General features: G+C 50.7%; 1 protein-coding gene across 1 annotated transcript; it reads right to left on the bottom strand.

Moving 5' to 3' along the window:
• Positions 1-469: 469 nt before the first annotated feature.
• LOC134749664 (uncharacterized) lies at positions 470-19713 on the bottom strand. Its single transcript, XM_063684681.1, has 9 exons — positions 19542-19713; positions 16487-19339; positions 14251-14351; positions 13744-14012; positions 11385-11527; positions 8185-8324; positions 7387-7524; positions 6695-6950; positions 470-1476 (listed from the first exon to the last, which is right to left on the bottom strand). The coding sequence occupies exons 2-9, from the start codon at positions 19196-19198 to the stop codon at positions 970-972; spliced, it is 4266 nt and encodes a 1421-aa protein (XP_063540751.1). The 5' UTR covers positions 19199-19339; positions 19542-19713; the 3' UTR covers positions 470-969.
• Between the last annotated feature and the right edge of the window lie 65 nt (positions 19714-19778).

Here is a 19778-nt window from a genome sequence, read left to right on the forward strand (position 1 = left end):
TATTATTGTTACTATTTGACGATCCTTCTCAGGGGAAATTTTTCATATAATGTATAATTAATGAAATTAATATTGGATTGTTTTGCTATTATTTAAATTTATTTCTGACGATCACAATGTAGATTCTTATAAATTGACATTAATGTAATTTGTACTGTAATCATATGTTGTGAAATAAATATATCTAATCTAATCTAATCTAATCAATCCGATGTTAAATTGGCATGTGTCTGAAATGGCCTTAATGTATACGCGCCTTAAAAAAATTGAAACTGAAAAAATGTTATGATAATATTTTAAACATTCATCATTTATATTGATTTATTAACAAATATATGTTTTTATAATGCATTGCAATTGATATTTAATTTCGATAATACTTGGTCTGAAAATGCGGAAGCTTATATGAGATTGAGAGCTTTTAACTGAGTAATATGGCATATATATGACTTATTAAATATATATATATATGACTGTTAGCCGTTGCACGAAGTACAAATTAAAAAAAAATACTTTCCACCCTAAGGTGGGAAATGCAATTTTCCACCCGGCTATCAGCCTATGAAAGGTGAACTTTCCGAATAGGAGAGATGGAAAACATTTGTTTTAACTGCTCATTCTGTTTTAGAGGTAGCAGCCAACAACCAACTGGTAGGTTTTATAATAATGTTTATATGAAGTGACTCGATATATTAAATACCGACTGTCGATATCTACCTGCAGAGAGATGAGGCTGACCATTTCATGTGTCTCAAGTACAGCTTACGAATGCATATTAGTATTTGAGAATATTTTTTTATCTCCGCCGTAAGTTATTTTGACTACAGCACGAACGAACGAATAATATTATTTTACCGATTTCGCAACGGAAAAGTTTGACCGATTGACATGATTCGTTCCAAAACGAACGCCGAAACCGACTCCCTCCTCGACACAACGGACTAGGATTAGGATTAGAAGCCTATAAGACTAGGCCTCGCTGGCGACGGGCTCCCTGGCGTGGTGGATGCGCACGTGCTTGTTGTGGTTGGACTTGTTGCCGGACAGCTTGCCGCACACGCCGCACGCGAAGGGCCGTGCGCCGCTGTGGACCTTCATGTGCTCGGACAGGTAGTAGGAGCGGTGGAAGGACTTGCCGCACTCGGCCACCTTGCAGACGTACTTCTTGGCCGTCTCGTGCTCGCGCACGTGGCGCTGGCAGTTGTACTTGCGGATGAACTGGCAGCCGCAGTAGTTGCAGGTGTAGGGGCGCACGGCCTTGTGCGCGTTCATGTGCGACACGTACTCGGAGTGGCGGATGAAGGCGCCCTTGCAGAGCGTGCACTTGTAGGGCTTGGCGGAGCGCGACGCGTGCGTCCAGCGGTGCAGCTTCAGGTTCCACTTGGTGGTGAAGGCCTTCGAGCACACCACGCACACGTACGGCCGCTTGCCCGAGTGCGTCAGCAGGTGCGCGCGCAGGTTCGAGCGCAGGTACACCTGCGGAGTGCGTGTTCGATCATTACAATACAATTACACACCGCACACCGCACACCGCACACCACGAGACCTTCATGCACATCTATTCATTATAATTATGTACTTATACTGATTTAAGTTTCGGTAGGTAATTAAAGCTAAATTATTAATTGTCTTTCAAATGAATTTTAGTTGAATTTAAACTGTCATGTCATCAATACATATTATAAAACGAAATCCCCCACCGCGTCTGTCTGTATGTCTGTATGTTCGGAATAAACTCAAAAACTACTAATTTTGTTTTTAACGAAATCAGCACACATCGAATGAAGTATTATTACTTTAATAAAAAATATTTTCGATAATAGCAATATTAGAAATTTTATGACACATAACCGATTAGGAACAGAATCTCATGAATAAAAACGATATATCTATATAAAATTAACCTGTTTAGTAAATGTATTTACCCCTACGAAAAAAAAAAGGCACTTGTCGTGCAGGTGGCTACACCACGTACCTGCTTGCAGACGGGGCAGGGCACGTTGTGCTGGCGGGGGCGCTGCGTGTCGGTGTAGGCGGGGTCGTGGCGGGTGAGCGATGGTGCGGGCACTTGTCGTGCAGGTGGCTACACCACGTACCTGCTTGCAGACGGGGCAGGGCACGTTGTGCTGGCGGGGGCGCTGCGTGTCGGTGTAGGCGGGGTCGTGGCGGGTGAGCGATGGTGCGGGCACTTGTCGTGCAGGTGGCTACACCACGTACCTGCTTGCAGACGGGGCAGGGCACGTTGTGCTGGCGGGGGCGCTGCGTGTCGGTGTAGGCGGGGTCGTGGCGGGTGAGCGATGGTGCGGGCACTTGTCGTGCAGGTGGCTACACCACGTACCTGCTTGCAGACGGGGCAGGGCACGTTGTGCTGGCGGGGGCGCTGCGTGTCGGTGTAGGCGGGGTCGTGGCGGGTGAGCGATGGTGCGGGCACTTGTCGTGCAGGTGGCTACACCACGTACCTGCTTGCAGACGGGGCAGGGCACGTTGTGCTGGCGGGGGCGCTGCGTGTCGGTGTAGGCGGGGTCGTGGCGGGTGAGCGATGGTGCGGGCACTTGTCGTGCAGGTGGCTACACCACGTACCTGCTTGCAGACGGGGCAGGGCACGTTGTGCTGGCGGGGGCGCTGCGTGTCGGTGTAGGCGGGGTCGTGGCGGGTGAGCGATGGTGCGGGCACTTGTCGTGCAGGTGGCTACACCACGTACCTGCTTGCAGACGGGGCAGGGCACGTTGTGCTGGCGGGGGCGCTGCGTGTCGGTGTAGGCGGGGTCGTGGCGGGTGAGCGATGGTGCGGGCACTTGTCGTGCAGGTGGCTACACCACGTACCTGCTTGCAGACGGGGCAGGGCACGTTGTGCTGGCGGGGGCGCTGCGTGTCGGTGTAGGCGGGGTCGTGGCGGGTGAGCGATGGTGCGGGCACTTGTCGTGCAGGTGGCTACACCACGTACCTGCTTGCAGACGGGGCAGGGCACGTTGTGCTGGCTGGGGCGCTGCGTGTCGGTGTAGGCGGGGTCGTGGCGGGTGAGCGATGGTGCGGGCACTTGTCGTGCAGGTGGCTACACCACGTACCTGCTTGCAGACGGGGCAGGGCACGTTGTGCTGGCGGGGGCGCTGCGTGTCGGTGTAGGCGGGGTCGTGGCGGGTGAGCGATGGTGCGGGCACTTGTCGTGCAGGTGGCTACACCACGTACCTGCTTGCAGACGGGGCAGGGCACGTTGTGCTGGCGGGGGCGCTGCGTGTCGGTGTAGGCGGGGTCGTGGCGGGTGAGCGATGGTGCGGGCACTTGTCGTGCAGGTGGCTACACCACGTACCTGCTTGCAGACGGGGCAGGGCACGTTGTGCTGGCTGGGGCGCTGCGTGTCGGTGTAGGCGGGGTCGTGGCGGGTGAGCGATGGTGCGGGCACTTGTCGTGCAGGTGGCTACACCACGTACCTGCTTGCAGACGGGGCAGGGCACGTTGTGCTGGCGGGGGCGCTGCGTGTCGGTGTAGGCGGGGTCGTGGCGGGTGAGCGATGGTGCGGGCACTTGTCGTGCAGGTGGCTACACCACGTACCTGCTTGCAGACGGGGCAGGGCACGTTGTGCTGGCTGGGGCGCTGCGTGTCGGTGTAGGCGGGGTCGTGGCGGGTGAGCGATGGTGCGGGCACTTGTCGTGCAGGTGGCTACACCACGTACCTGCTTGCAGACGGGGCAGGGCACGTTGTGCTGGCGGGGGCGCTGCGTGTCGGTGTAGGCGGGGTCGTGGCGGGTGAGCGATGGTGCGGGCACTTGTCGTGCAGGTGGCTACACCACGTACCTGCTTGCAGACGGGGCAGGGCACGTTGTGCTGGCGGGGGCGCTGCGTGTCGGTGTAGGCGGGGTCGTGGCGGGTGAGCGATGGTGCGGGCACTTGTCGTGCAGGTGGCTACACCACGTACCTGCTTGCAGACGGGGCAGGGCACGTTGTGCTGGCGGGGGCGCTGCGTGTCGGTGTAGGCGGGGTCGTGGCGGGTGAGCGATGGTGCGGGCACTTGTCGTGCAGGTGGCTACACCACGTACCTGCTTGCAGACGGGGCAGGGCACGTTGTGCTGGCGGGGGCGCTGCGTGTCGGTGTAGGCGGGGTCGTGGCGGGTGAGCGATGGTGCGGGCACTTGTCGTGCAGGTGGCTACACCACGTACCTGCTTGCAGACGGGGCAGGGCACGTTGTGCTGGCGGGGGCGCTGCGTGTCGGTGTAGGCGGGGTCGTGGCGGGTGAGCGATGGTGCGGGCACTTGTCGTGCAGGTGGCTACACCACGTACCTGCTTGCAGACGGGGCAGGGCACGTTGTGCTGGCGGGGGCGCTGCGTGTCGGTGTAGGCGGGGTCGTGGCGGGTGAGCGATGGTGCGGGCACTTGTCGTGCAGGTGGCTACACCACGTACCTGCTTGCAGACGGGGCAGGGCACGTTGTGCTGGCGGGGGCGCTGCGTGTCGGTGTAGGCGGGGTCGTGGCGGGTGAGCGATGGTGCGGGCACTTGTCGTGCAGGTGGCTACACCACGTACCTGCTTGCAGACGGGGCAGGGCACGTTGTGCTGGCGGGGGCGCTGCGTGTCGGTGTAGGCGGGGTCGTGGCGGGTGAGCGATGGTGCGGGCACTTGTCGTGCAGGTGGCTACACCACGTACCTGCTTGCAGACGGGGCAGGGCACGTTGTGCTGGCGGGGGCGCTGCGTGTCGGTGTAGGCGGGGTCGTGGCGGGTGAGCGATGGTGCGGGCACTTGTCGTGCAGGTGGCTACACCACGTACCTGCTTGCAGACGGGGCAGGGCACGTTGTGCTGGCGGGGGCGCTGCGTGTCGGTGTAGGCGGGGTCGTGGCGGGTGAGCGATGGTGCGGGCACTTGTCGTGCAGGTGGCTACACCACGTACCTGCTTGCAGACGGGGCAGGGCACGTTGTGCTGGCGGGGGCGCTGCGTGTCGGTGTAGGCGGGGTCGTGGCGGGTGAGCGATGGTGCGGGCACTTGTCGTGCAGGTGGCTACACCACGTACCTGCTTGCAGACGGGGCAGGGCACGTTGTGCTGGCGGGGGCGCTGCGTGTCGGTGTAGGCGGGGTCGTGGCGGGTGAGCGATGGTGCGGGCACTTGTCGTGCAGGTGGCTACACCACGTACCTGCTTGCAGACGGGGCAGGGCACGTTGTGCTGGCGGGGGCGCTGCGTGTCGGTGTAGGCGGGGTCGTGGCGGGTGAGCGATGGTGCGGGCACTTGTCGTGCAGGTGGCTACACCACGTACCTGCTTGCAGACGGGGCAGGGCACGTTGTGCTGGCGGGGGCGCTGCGTGTCGGTGTAGGCGGGGTCGTGGCGGGTGAGCGATGGTGCGGGCACTTGTCGTGCAGGTGGCTACACCACGTACCTGCTTGCAGACGGGGCAGGGCACGTTGTGCTGGCGGGGGCGCTGCGTGTCGGTGTAGGCGGGGTCGTGGCGGGTGAGCGATGGTGCGGGCACTTGTCGTGCAGGTGGCTACACCACGTACCTGCTTGCAGACGGGGCAGGGCACGTTGTGCTGGCGGGGGCGCTGCGTGTCGGTGTAGGCGGGGTCGTGGCGGGTGAGCGATGGTGCGGGCACTTGTCGTGCAGGTGGCTACACCACGTACCTGCTTGCAGACGGGGCAGGGCACGTTGTGCTGGCGGGGGCGCTGCGTGTCGGTGTAGGCGGGGTCGTGGCGGGTGAGCGATGGTGCGGGCACTTGTCGTGCAGGTGGCTACACCACGTACCTGCTTGCAGACGGGGCAGGGCACGTTGTGCTGGCGGGGGCGCTGCGTGTCGGTGTAGGCGGGGTCGTGGCGGGTGAGCGATGGTGCGGGCACTTGTCGTGCAGGTGGCTACACCACGTACCTGCTTGCAGACGGGGCAGGGCACGTTGTGCTGGCGGGGGCGCTGCGTGTCGGTGTAGGCGGGGTCGTGGCGGGTGAGCGATGGTGCGGGCACTTGTCGTGCAGGTGGCTACACCACGTACCTGCTTGCAGACGGGGCAGGGCACGTTGTGCTGGCGGGGGCGCTGCGTGTCGGTGTAGGCGGGGTCGTGGCGGGTGAGCGATGGTGCGGGCACTTGTCGTGCAGGTGGCTACACCACGTACCTGCTTGCAGACGGGGCAGGGCACGTTGTGCTGGCGGGGGCGCTGCGTGTCGGTGTAGGCGGGGTCGTGGCGGGTGAGCGATGGTGCGGGCACTTGTCGTGCAGGTGGCTACACCACGTACCTGCTTGCAGACGGGGCAGGGCACGTTGTGCTGGCGGGGGCGCTGCGTGTCGGTGTAGGCGGGGTCGTGGCGGGTGAGCGATGGTGCGGGCACTTGTCGTGCAGGTGGCTACACCACGTACCTGCTTGCAGACGGGGCAGGGCACGTTGTGCTGGCGGGGGCGCTGCGTGTCGGTGTAGGCGGGGTCGTGGCGGGTGAGCGATGGTGCGGGCACTTGTCGTGCAGGTGGCTACACCACGTACCTGCTTGCAGACGGGGCAGGGCACGTTGTGCTGGCGGGGGCGCTGCGTGTCGGTGTAGGCGGGGTCGTGGCGGGTGAGCGATGGTGCGGGCACTTGTCGTGCAGGTGGCTACACCACGTACCTGCTTGCAGACGGGGCAGGGCACGTTGTGCTGGCGGGGGCGCTGCGTGTCGGTGTAGGCGGGGTCGTGGCGGGTGAGCGATGGTGCGGGCACTTGTCGTGCAGGTGGCTACACCACGTACCTGCTTGCAGACGGGGCAGGGCACGTTGTGCTGGCGGGGGCGCTGCGTGTCGGTGTAGGCGGGGTCGTGTGCGCGGCGCACGTGGCGGGTGAGCGACGCCTGGTGGAGGAACTTGTCCCCGCACGCGGGGCAGGCGTGCGGTCGCGCGGCGTGCGTCTCGGCGTGCCAGCGCAGCTTGGCGCGCGAGTGGAACACGGCGCCGCACGCGCACACGAAGTCGCGCACCAGCCGCTTCTTGTGCAGGTGGTGCCGGTCTCTGCGGGGGAGGGGGGGGGGGGGGGTCATAATACTTTACAGGAGAGAATATTAGAAATAAGATAGAGAGCGACATCGACCCCTACGAAATGAGTGCATACGTGCTACGATACATTTAAAGGTTATAATTTTTTTATGCAAATCGGAATGTTAGTGATAGTCGCTCTTAACATTTTTAGAGATGCAGACTATATAGGTTGGATTTTCTTATTTCCTATTGGGTCAGTGAGGGCAGCTACCGGGAGCCGTGCTGCTACGCGAAAACGGTCTTAGAAGACCTTCCCTCGATTTCAAATTAATGAAGATTGGCGAAATATAGTAATGTCTTCCTTTTTTTATGATATAGGAGGCAAACGAGCAGACGGATGATCCGATTGTAAGTGATCACTGCCGTGTGTGTGTGTGTGTGTGTGTGTGTGTGTGTGTACAATATTTACCTGTGCTGCACCATGTTGGAGTAGCGGCGGAAGGTGTCGTCGCAGACGGTGCACTTGTAGGGCGCGCGGCCCGTGTGTGTGTTGTGGTGTTCTTGCAGTTTCTGGCGCGTCATGAAACGCTTCTCGCACACCTCGCATCTGTACAATGTCAGAAAGTTACTACACATATGATCAATAACATATTCAGTACCAGGGCGAGCTAACACGGGAAAACCGTTTGTAGCGAAAAGCGCCTACGAACAGAGAACTCGCATAGCGGGTCGCTGGCATGGCAGTGAATGCGTTAATGTCATATGTCTATGAAAATGTTACGTTTACAATGCCACTCCCACACTCTGTTCTGTTTAAGTCGGTGCTAAGTTAACTCACATTCCACGCGATAGTTTTTTATAAAACAATAATATATATATATATATATTTTTTTATAATAAAATTCATTTTAAATAAAATAAATTAATATTGGACATACACAAATTGACTAAGTCCCATCACAGTAAGCTCAAGAAGGCTCGTGTACACAGTGGGTACTCGGGTACTCAGACAACGATATATATAATAGGTATATAAATACTTAAATACATAGCGACCGGTACCTCTTGACTCAGGTACAAATATCTGTGCTCATCACACATAAATGCCCTTATTGGAAACCGAACCCCGTACCATAGGCTTGGTTACAGGGCAAAATGTGAATTTGTGGCTATGGAACACCGGTATCTATGAAATTGGCAACTACCCAGTTTGCTCAATCGAACTACCTTTTAGTTCAAAATGAGTCAGAACGGAGCGGACACTCACTTGAAGTTCTTGATGCCCTGGTGCGTCTTGAGATGCAAAGCGAGGTTAGCGCGCCGGAAGAAGCACTTGCCGCACGTCAGGCACTCCAGCGGGTGCTGCTTCAGGTGCGCCGTGAACGCCGCCTCCGAGCCCTGGTCCACCTGCGCAACAACCGACCACCGATATGTACTCTCATTCTTGCAGACGAGGCTACCTCAGGACTCAGGAGAGGTGTCCTTGTGTAGCGCTTATTCGGGCACAAACCTCCTCCTCGCTCGCGTCAACACCTCAATATAAATCTAAATTTCAAACTTCAAGCCCGTTAATATTGTCTTCGTTGACCACTATAGTTATTTATGAAATAACTCTATTTTCTCAAAAATGGACGGCAAAGTCGACGTTGCCGGTTAAAAAGTAGGTCGCGAAGTGCGTAGTTTATGGTCAGTGAAAAATTAAAAAGTTAAAAACATTGCAGTCTCAATTTCGGGACTGCAATGTTGCATACAAATTCCATTACTTGTCGAGTTCCAAACTTTTTAAAAGTTGAAGTGGCCATATCAAATGAAGGCATAGGTCCATTAAACAGCCAAACAGATGATCAGTACTTATTATTATAATGTTGGTACCACGACTATTTAGGTGTCTCAAATAGGTTAGCGTATTTTCAGCAGAAAAATACAAATATAAACAACAAAAAGGCGGCAAAGAAAATCTTTAAACTTTTTTCTGTGAAAATATATACATAAGAACGTTGCTTCTGTAAAATATTTCTACTGTATTTGTATTTATTGCGGCATTTTTGAGAAAAGCACTATATATGACTCGGCTGGAAGGCTACTTGCTGCCTTCGGATTCAATTAAACGGACTCCCAAGGTCGTCCGTTTAAAACGAATCCTCAGCGAGCAAGTAGCTACTTAAGAGCCTCGACAATAATGTACTATTTCAACACACTTGCTTGACGACGTTTTTATTCCACCGATTTTTGGCGTGCTTTTTCAGTAAAGCCTGACCAGGAATATATAATCACGCGCCATGTTACGGAATTTCACTGGAACTGATATTTTCATACTATACTGAACTGTCACCCTAATCACTCTATACTTGAAAATAACAGCGCCCTCTTGACAATGATAATATATTCCTGGTCAGGCTTTATATTATAGCACTCGTGTGTAATGAATGATAATCCGACTGAGTTAAGAAGGTAACCGATTCCTAAGAACATGTATAGAAACGGAGCCTACTTAATTGGTCGAGTATTTTTTTTTTAAAACCAACTAAGTAAGCCATTTTAGAGGTTCTGAAGTTTTATCTCGCAAAACGTAATTTATAGATTACATTCTCTCGTAAATTACAATAATGAATAAACATAACATTTGTTCGATTTTGTCTAAATCCATCGCTTATAAATACGAAAATAATAGTTTTTACATTTTTGATGTTGGCTGTTTGTCGATTCCGTTCGCGCCTTTGCCATGCGCGCGCGCAGTGAGATCGCGTACAGAAAAAAAAATTACGCTCCATTTTCCGTCTTATTTGTTACGACATTAGGATAGTTTCGCAAGTTTTTAGTATAAATATTGACGAAAATGTACCTTTAAAGTTTTGAAAACGAAGCACCATTTTGAAAATTCAAGTTTCAGCAATTAAAATTTGATTTATATATAATCAGTTTAGTTTTTTTTTCCTCGCAAGTGTGTTGAAAAACGTCGTATGAAACACGTGTGCATTGGTCATAACACACATCGGCTCTCTTATTGCGCGCTCGCTTACAGCTCGCGCGCACAATATCGCCTCGTGTGTAATGACCAACGTAGCACACTTGTATCATAATGTACTATTAATCGGGTTATGTATACCCTTTCGAACCCTTTACAACGTCCGTGGTCAACGGGTAACCCATTTCAAGCCCGTCTTTACATGACAAATTTAGACCCCTGAGAGCTGAGAAGTTATTTACTATTTATTATACTGTTTTTGTTTGTCGCTTTGCCAATAAAGAGATTAAGCTAGTTACTTTCATGGCGATGTGGCCCAAACTAATGATCGATGAAATGATCTGCTAATCTGTGGTGCTTTACGGCAACAATACCTTGCATGTGGGGCACGTGTGGTCTCTCCGCCGCCGCCGGGGCTCCTGCTTGATGATGACGGGTTTGGTCTCCAGCCCGTCCGGGTACAAGATGATCGATGTTAGGGCTTCTCTAGAGTCTGGCAGCAGAGAAGACAGTACCTTGCATGTGGGGCACGTGTGGTCTCTCCGCCGCCGACGGGGCTCCTGCTTGATGATGACGGGTTTGGTCTCCAGCCCGCCCGGGTACAAGATGATCGATGTTAGGGCTTCTCTAGAGTCTGGCAGCAGAGAAGACAGTACCTTGCATGTGGGGCACGTGTGGTCTCTCCGCCGCCGCCGGGGCTCCTGCTTGATGATGACGGGTTTGGTCTCCAGCCCGTCCGGGTACAAGATGATCGATGTTAGGGCTTCTCTAGAGTCTGGCAGCAGAGAAGACAGTACCTTGCATGTGGGGCACGTGTGGTCTCTCCGCCGCCGACGGGGCTCCTGCTTGATGATGACGGGTTTGGTCTCCAGCCCGCCCGGGTACAAGATGCTCGATGTTAGGGCTTCTCTAGTGTCTGGCAGCAGAGAAGACAGTACCTTGCATGTGGGGCACGTGTGGTCTCTCCGCCGCCGACGGGGCTCCTGCTTGATGATGATGGGTTTGGTCTCCAGCCCGCCCGGGTACAAGATGCTCGATGTTAGGGCTTCTCTAGTGTCTGGCAGCAGAGAAGACAGTACCTTGCATGTGGGGCACGTGTGGTCTCTCCGCCGCCGCCGGGGCTCCTGCTTGATGATGACGGGTTTGGTCTCCAGCCCGCCCGGGTACAAGATGCTCGATGTTAGGGCTTCTCTAGTGTCTGGCAGCAGAGAAGACAGTATCTTGCATGTGGGGCACGTGTGGTCTCTCCGCCGCCGCCGGGGCTCCTGCTTGATGATGACGGGTTTGGTCTCCAGCCCGCCCGGGTACAAGATGCTCGATGTTAGGGCTTCTCTAGAGTCTGGCAGCAGAGAAGACAGTACCTTGCATGTGGGGCACGTGTGGTCTCTCCGCCGCCGCCGGGGCTCCTGCTTGATGATGACGGGTTTGGTCTCCAGCCCGCCCGGGTACAAGATGCTCGATGTTAGGGCTTCTCTAGAGTCTGGCAGCAGAGAAGACAGTACCTTGCATGTGGGGCACGTGTGGTCTCTCCGCCGCCGCCGGGGCTCCTGCTTGATGATGACGGGTTTGGTCTCCAGCCCGCCCGGGTACAAGATGCTCGATGTTAGGGCTTCTTTAGAGTCTGGCAGCAGAAGCGTTTCTGTTTCTGAAAACATTCATATTTGTTCCGTTACTAAATACTGATAAAATAATAAAACGACAGAATAAGGACCCTTCTCTGATAGAAAGCCAAAAATACGTAAGCATACTATCCCCCTTATTCATAAACCTCTACTAAAGTTGACAAGCAGCTAATAATCGTTTGTCCCTTTCCATCATACCAATACGTCGGAAAGGGAGAAACGATTATTAGCGGCTTGTCAACTTATAATAGACGTTTATGAATAAGGGGGTATCTGTTTATCTACATACTATTTGTATGTTTTGTTAAAAAAATGTAGGTCTCATTTTTTTTATATGATATAAGAGGCAAACGAGCAGACGGATCACCTGATGGTAAGCGATTACCGTCGTCCATGGAAACCCGCAACACCAGAGGAGTTGTCGTTGCCGGCCTTTAAGATGGGAGTACGCTCTTTTCTTGAAGGTTTGAAGGTCGCATCGGTCCGGAAATAAATTGGGTGATTTCTTTTCATATCAATTGGGTGATTTCGTCCGGAAATTCATGTAGTCAATTTGACATTTGACGAATTTCTTCGTTACTTATTCATTTGCATAGGTAGGTCCTGAGCAGGGACCGGCCCGCTATCCGTTATCCGGGTTTTATAAGGGTATTGCATGAGGCTTAACTCACCATACCCTTTGCCAGACGAAACCCTTCATTTTGCTTTTAAAAACCCTTATATTTGTGTACACACATTTGTGTAATTGGTAGCCCAAATACCCTTACAAAACCCTTATCATCCGCTCACCAACACCTTGCATATTGCTTATAAGGGTTAGCCTTATAAAGGGCTTCCATTTTAGCATATAAGAGTGCTAATTTAAGTCGTCTACCTCGTTCATAAAGCACACATTACTTTGAATCCGAGCGAGTCGGCGGCGACGGCGGCGTTCTTTGACTAGGCACGTATTTTCTTTCTTTTTCATACACTAGCGTAGATAGCGTAGAAAACACCCAGATCTATTTCCTCTACATGATGCCGTTCATAATAAAACAAATGGAAGGTATCCAAGCAAACTATTTGTTCCAAGACAAAAAGTAAACATATTTAGTAAAAATGTTTATATCATGGCAATTAAATTGTATAATAAGATTCCAAATGACATAAAATCACTAGATATAAATAAATTTCAGAAAAAAATGTTTGATGGTTACTTGACATGTGTTTTTATTCGATCAATGAGTTCCTTAATTATTAATAAACTAATTATTTGTAATATAATTTTAATGTATTGTAATTGATTCCTGACTTAACTACTATTGTGCCAATACCTAGGTAATTATAAGGTTTGTAAAAACTCGATATGTAAATATTAAAATATATTATATGCATGTTAGTAATAATCAAGTAGGTATAGCAACTTAGTTGTAAGTAATACATATTTCTACGCCGATAGAGGCAGAATATGCCGCACTTATTGTAATTTGACCATCTTTGTACCATATTCTATGAAATAAACATTTGTATTTGTATTTTGTATTTGTATTTGATATATACTAATCCTGTCTCTTTCGCGCAAAGGGAAACCTTTATAAAATGCGCTTAAAGATAAGGGTAACCCTTATTAAGGGCTAGCCTTATTTTTGGTTAGCTTTTCGATAAGGGTTAGTCAAAGGAAGGGGTATGAATGGGCTTGCAGATCAAGAGGGAAAGTCTTTCAATGTGTTAGCCTTGTTTAAGGGACGCCCATTGAAAGGGTTTTATCGCGGAAAGGGTTGTCCGGTCCCTGGTCCTGAGCCATGTAGTGTTTTGTTATAAAAAAATGGAGAAAGAAAGGCGGACATAGCACATCTCTATTAGGCTGCGTTTCCACCATAGACGTGCGAGAAGGCCACTACGCAGCGAGGGGGATTTGTTAAGAACCAATAGAATCACTTCATTTACCTATCCTCACTCAGCGCAGCTCTAGTGGACAATATTCTATTGAATCAAATTTTTAACATGCAGATACGTCTGCACGGATTGCGGAGGTTGCGGGTTCAAATCCTGCCGGAAGTTTAACTTTTTAAATTTTTTCCTTTAATATAAAATTTGGAATTTTCTATTGATTGGCAAACATATTCCTCGTTACGCATCCTCGCATATCTGTGGTGAAAACGCAGCCTTATTCTGGAGTGATGTTGGATAACCAACTGGTGTAACATCAGGAGGCATCCTGAGTCACGAGGGAACAAGTATACTAGGTCTAAGTGTGTACCTGTTGGCGGCGCGACTGTAGGCTTGTCCTCCTGCTTGATGGCGGGTGCGCCTGCGCGGCGGTAGGTAGCGGTCCTGGAGCTGCCCGGCGCGCACGTGCCCGCGGCGGCGTGCGCGTGCGCGTGCGCGTGCGCGTGCGCGTGCGCGTGCGCGTGCGCGTGCGCGTGCGCGTGCACAAGCGCACGGTGCGCGCGCAGCTCGGCGCGCGACGCGAACACCGCGCGGCACAGTGCGCACGTCACCGGCCGCGGCGCACTCCGAGCCGTCTCCCTATCATAAGAAACTAATGTTAAAACCACACCCGCCAAAGGCTTCAACTCAGTCGCCCCATGCCAATTTACATACTTACATTTTTTAGCAGTAGCGTCTGTTTGTAATATCAATGGTTACAATTTTATGTAGTAGTTTCTTCCTGGTTCCAATTGTGCTTCCTCATTGAGAGAGAACCCTTGTGCGGTAGCGAAATATTACAAATTTTTAAATTATATAATACAAAATAAGTACTAACAAACAATCCGTCTTCTCTGCGGACTCGGTATCCTCTGCGTCGGACATCCAGCTCTCGCGGGCCAGCAGGTCGTAGCCCTCGGCCTCCACCTCGCGGTACATCTGCAATACGACCAGCATTCTGTTACTACTCCAACAATCACGAAACCGAGGCACCCTGTAGCTCAGTCATCTTATTATTCCAGCGAGATCTTGCAAAAATCTCGCACTGTGATTACAGCATAAAGTCAAACATATGAGACGGAAGCCTCGCGTCGCGTTCCATCTTTTAAATCTATGCACAAAACGACCTTATTACCGAATACCATTACAATTACTCAATCGCTATAAGAATCATAACAAAAAATACTAACGAAACATCGCGAAATGTGTATTATGGGACTAACAATGTTGCCTGGGCATCACTATTTTTTTTATAAGTCCCGTGAAATTCAGATAAGTACATTACATTAAGTAATAAAGGATCGGGCGCACCGCTAATAAAATACGTTGACGTACCGTTTAGTAAAGGCATTAAAAGGTCAAACGCAACGCATAAGACATACTCGTATTGCTGCGTATATTTTTTTGATAAAGTGGAGAGGTCATCAGTATAAGCTGGTGGCTCGCAGGTCCTACAATAACCTCATAGACACTTATTTAGCAACAGAGTGGTCAAAGCTTGGAACAAACTCCCAAACCAGAGGACGTAGTATCGGCCCAAAGTGTGAACGTGTTTAAGAATAAATTAGATTAGCACAATGCAAATTCTACTCAACACTGAAAACTTTGTTGATGACTCTGGATACAGGCATTATCAGTTATTCCAACTGCCTGTCTGCTTAACAAATAATAACAATATCTCCGGAAATAATCGCTTCGAAAGAAATAGAAGTCTCCTAAGTTTGAGGTTGTATTCGTATTTTGAATCGAATGTATTTAAAGTAAAGTAGGACAGAATTAATTACAATTAGGGTAGATCTGAACGCTGTTTTTTTTTTGCATTTACATTTTAAAATGGAGCATTGACTTAATAAAGAAGAGTCCCAACGACCCTGTCCGGAGTTTAGGGGCAATTGATATGATACTAGGTATAACAACTCGATACAGTCGTATAGGAAGACGGTAAATTGCCATAATAAGGAAATCTGAGAACTGAGAGTGCGTCAGTAACCGCCGACTAACTTTATTCGACGGTTGTCCGCGTCCACATTTCGACAGCCGTAGTCTAAATCTCTAAATAACTACGAACAAAATAAGTTTAACATTTTTAACTAACCCAAAGTTTGGGAACTTGGGAAGTTGGGACAAAATAAATATCCACATAACAATTTTTTGTATAGTAAGAGTCCAAAATATATTAAGTTAATAAAGGTACAGTTGTTTGCCCTTTAAAATAATTCGATACACGACCAGTTTACGTAACTACGAGTTCATTATTATTCAATGCTTTCTCTCGGCCATTGTGGCAGACCCAAAACTTAATGACTATCTGAGACCTCGACCCACTTTAGATGCGACCGACTTGAGACCTAAGGGGAGTTCAACGTGAGAGGCTACTGTACGGTTTTTAAAGAGAAAAAGTATATTTTCAAATAAGAAACATATTTCCGGCGAACGCGTCTAAACTGATTTCGCTTAATTAAAAAAAAATGTCCTAACAACAACAGTCTTTACGTGGCGAATTGTTCAGAAGGAACAATGGAGTCTGGACTGGATCCACTTATCACATGTGTGTCGTACATATCATAGTGGGTCCTGCATTTCAAATTCAAGAGAAGTCCAAATAGTATAAAAACCGGCCAAGTGCGAGTCGGACTCGCGCACGAAGGGTTCCGTACCATTACGCAAAAAACGGCAAAAAAATCACGTTTGTTGTATGGGAGTATGTACCTATATATAATGATTACATTAATACCAATACCTAGCATACTTTAGATTTAAGACTATTGCTGTGCCCTACCAGGGTCCATGTGAAACCCACTATGTATGTACCACCAAATGTAAACCATGGATGCAATAAATAAATTATGAATTATGGAGCCCCCCTTAAATATTTATTTTATTCTGTTTTTGGTATTTGTTGTTATAGCGGCAACAGAAATACATCTTCTGTAAAAATTTCAACTGTCTGGCTATCACGGTTCTTGAGATACAGCCTGGTGACAGACAGACGGACAGCGGAGTCTTAGTAATAGGGTCCCGTTTTTAACCTTTGGGTACGGAAGCCTAAAAATGAAGAATGCACGTGTCCTTACCCCAGTCCAGGGCGAGTCCACGTCGGGGTGGGGGTGGGGGTGGGGGTGGGGGTGGGGGTGCGAGGCGCCGGCGGCCGGCTTGGCGTCGCGCTCTCGCTCCTGCAGCTCCGCGTAGTCGGCGTCGCTGTCCGCGATCTTGTAGCTCTCGTGCACGAAGGTGGGCAGCACGAACTCGCCGTCCCGCTGCGCCGAGCCCCACAGGTACGCGTCCTTCTCGCGCGCCTCGAACGCCTCCCGCTCCGGCGTGAAGTAGTCCGCGTAGATGTTGTCCCCGAAGTAGTTGTCGTTCATCATGCTCACGAACTGCTTGTTCTTCGAGGACGCCTCGAGCTCCAGCAGCTCCTTGTGGTTGGACTCGTCGTCGAACTCGGCCATGGCGCCGTACGCGATCACGTTGATGGGGCGCATGGCTTCGAGCGGCGCGAGCCCGCGCTCGTTGCTGAAGCCGCTCTCGTTGCTGGAGTTGATCTCCTCCTTCACGTGCACGGACGAGTGCTGGCTCGAGTCGCGGATGCTGGAGCACGCCACGGGCTCCAGGTCCATCGACTGCTCCTCCGTGTCCGCGTCGAACTCGTGCTGGCTGTCATTGTCATTGTCGTTGCAGACTTCCACAGTGATGGTCTGCAAGGTCTCCGCTCTTTCCTTTTCGCTCGTGTCGATGCTGTGAATTTTATTCATGGTGAAGTTTTCGGGCGGGCGCGCCGGCGACGACGGCCCCACTTGCAGGTCTTTACTGCTGCACGGCGTCACGGTAAAACTCTTGGAATTCTTAATTTCTAAAATCTTTTTATGCTTCTTGACAAAGATATTGTTCAGTCTTAGAGGTGTGTGCCTAAAGGAGTGCTTCAGAGGTGGTGTAGTGGTCTCTATGGACGGTTCTATGGGAGCTGGCGGCGTTTCAGGCTTCGGCGATATGGAAATTCTATCGGTGGAGTTATCCCCGCTCTCTGAGAGCTCGCTGCACGGCGATATCGACGGCTTTTCGTTGCAAATGAGGTCGGGCATGGGGCAACTATCAGAAAATTCGTTATCAATTTTATTATCTACAACAGAAGACTTGGAAACCGAGTCTTTGTACGAGGGAGGATTCCCGACGTTTTTTATCACAGAGAATGTATTTGAAACTATGCTATCGTTACTGGTGGTGGGCTGCAGGCAGTCCCCGGACAGGCTGTGGTGGTTGTCCTCGAAGTCAGGCAGGATCCGCTCTGGAGAGGCGGCTCGTTCAGAGTATTCGGGCTCCTGGGTTCCTGTAAGGTCTACAATGGTATTGAGCAAATTTTTGTGATGCTGTACTGGTACTTCCACCTTAATGTTGCTAAGAATTTTTAGTCCTTTAGTAGATCCGGGCATGTCATTCCTTTCTACTTGCTTCTCTGGGCCAGGTGTGTCTGCAACTGTCTGAGAAGCTTGTGAGGTGCTCCTGTTAGTACTGGTGGTGCACACTTCTACCGGCGGCCCCACTATGGGGCCAACTTCAATTATCAATGTTTTATTGGATTCATTACTTATATTGCTAGGATTAGACAGTGATTTCTCCAGGTTACTCATGGACACTTCACTATACACTGGTGGATTGCATTGCTTGGACAGAATCTGCTGAGGCGTGGTGTACATACAGGATGTGTTTCCAAACTGATCCACCACCATGACATTCTGGTACATAGAGCTAGTGGCGGCTACATTAGTCACATTGTCGTGGCCACTGAGCACTGCGGGCATGCTGGAAATGAAAGGTTTCCCGTCTATATTGTGTACCATTTCCCTGTAGATAATCTGTGAGTTCTGGGTGACCACTGTAGTGCCTGGAGTGAAAGTGCCCGTTGACAACTGGTTGAATGAACTACTGCTGCTGGCTAGTGGTGACACTACAGACTTGGGCTCCATGATTTGGCTGGTGGGTATACTCCCGGACACAATCATATTATTTTGAACACTCTTCTGTACAAATGTCGGTGCAGTGGGCACCACTAGGTGCATGGGCTTCACTCCAGGGGTAATATATTGCACTCCTCCCACATTGGCCTTAACAAGTATATTATTAGGTTTAGGAAGTAATTTTACAAGATCATTATTTCTGCGGGAGCCCGAGCCTGCAGGCATCAGGGCCGTCTGTAGCTTGGGCGCCGGGGCCACAGATGGCATATTATATGTAAACACATTACTAGTGTTGTCTATGGCACTGTACTCAGCGCTTCGTGAATACTTGATCTCCTTGTCCTCCTGCTGGTCCGGGTAGTACACATATTGTGGATCAAACTCCGGCCCGGGTACATTCTGCATGAAGGGCTGACTAGACTTGTCAGGCTTCATGAATGACATGGCTGGGTAAGGGCTAGATGTTGCATTATTGGAATTATTTTCAAAGTTGACATCACCTATTTGCATATCTGATGGTGTTGCATTTCTAGCAATACTGGATGCAGGGGTCTTGGAACTCCTGCTGGGGGTACGTCGCCAGTATCTCTCATTGTCGATGCTGCGGCCACTCCACCGAGGGCTGTCCTCCGCGGGAGTCCTTGACCTGCTCCTGTAGGAGCGCTCAGAGTGAGCGGGTGTGGAAGTCCGGCTTCCAAACCCGACATTGTTAGCAGATAGGTTACACAGGGCTTTGATAACTTGATCTTTAGGGTGGGTGTCGAGGTGGGACTCCAGGGACATGCCATTGTGGAGGAAGAGGGTGCACACGGGGCACTGCACGAGTTGCTCCATGTTGTCAGTCGCGCGCTCGCAGCGGGGGCTCGCGCGCCGTCAGACCGTCGCGGCGGCCTTCACGCGCATCGCCCACTCCACGCGAGCCGAGCATACGGCCGAGACCTTCCCCAATCTCGCACAGCACTTCTTCTTATCGATCTGCCACAAAACAACTTTATATAAATACCACGATCGCGATCACCGATTTCGGGTTACACAAACTCGTTTAAAGTGCAAACAGAGAACAAAAGAAAACAAAACCCCGAGATAAAGGCCATTGAGACATAAAAAGTCGAGCATTATGAACGAGGAAGAAAGAAATGAATACATTGTATTGTTAACGCGCACTAACGGGACTTACCTTGGATTATTGATTGTCAAATATCTTGCATACTGTCGATTATACTAAAATAAACCTTTGAATTAGTTCTATACACGAGTACTAAGCTAAGCTTAATCTAAAAATATTTCCAAATAGTCCGACATATTGCAGACGTCTCGTTCTATTGCTTGCAGTCACAAAACATTTGTATTCCGATGTACGTATTCAAACGTCGATAACACGCTTCGTGGCGTAGTGCTATAATCGGGTTTCTAT

The sequence above is a fragment of the Cydia strobilella genome, chromosome 2, assembly GCF_947568885.1.
Source record: "Cydia strobilella chromosome 2, ilCydStro3.1, whole genome shotgun sequence".
Classification (NCBI taxonomy): Eukaryota; Metazoa; Arthropoda; class Insecta; order Lepidoptera; family Tortricidae; genus Cydia; species Cydia strobilella.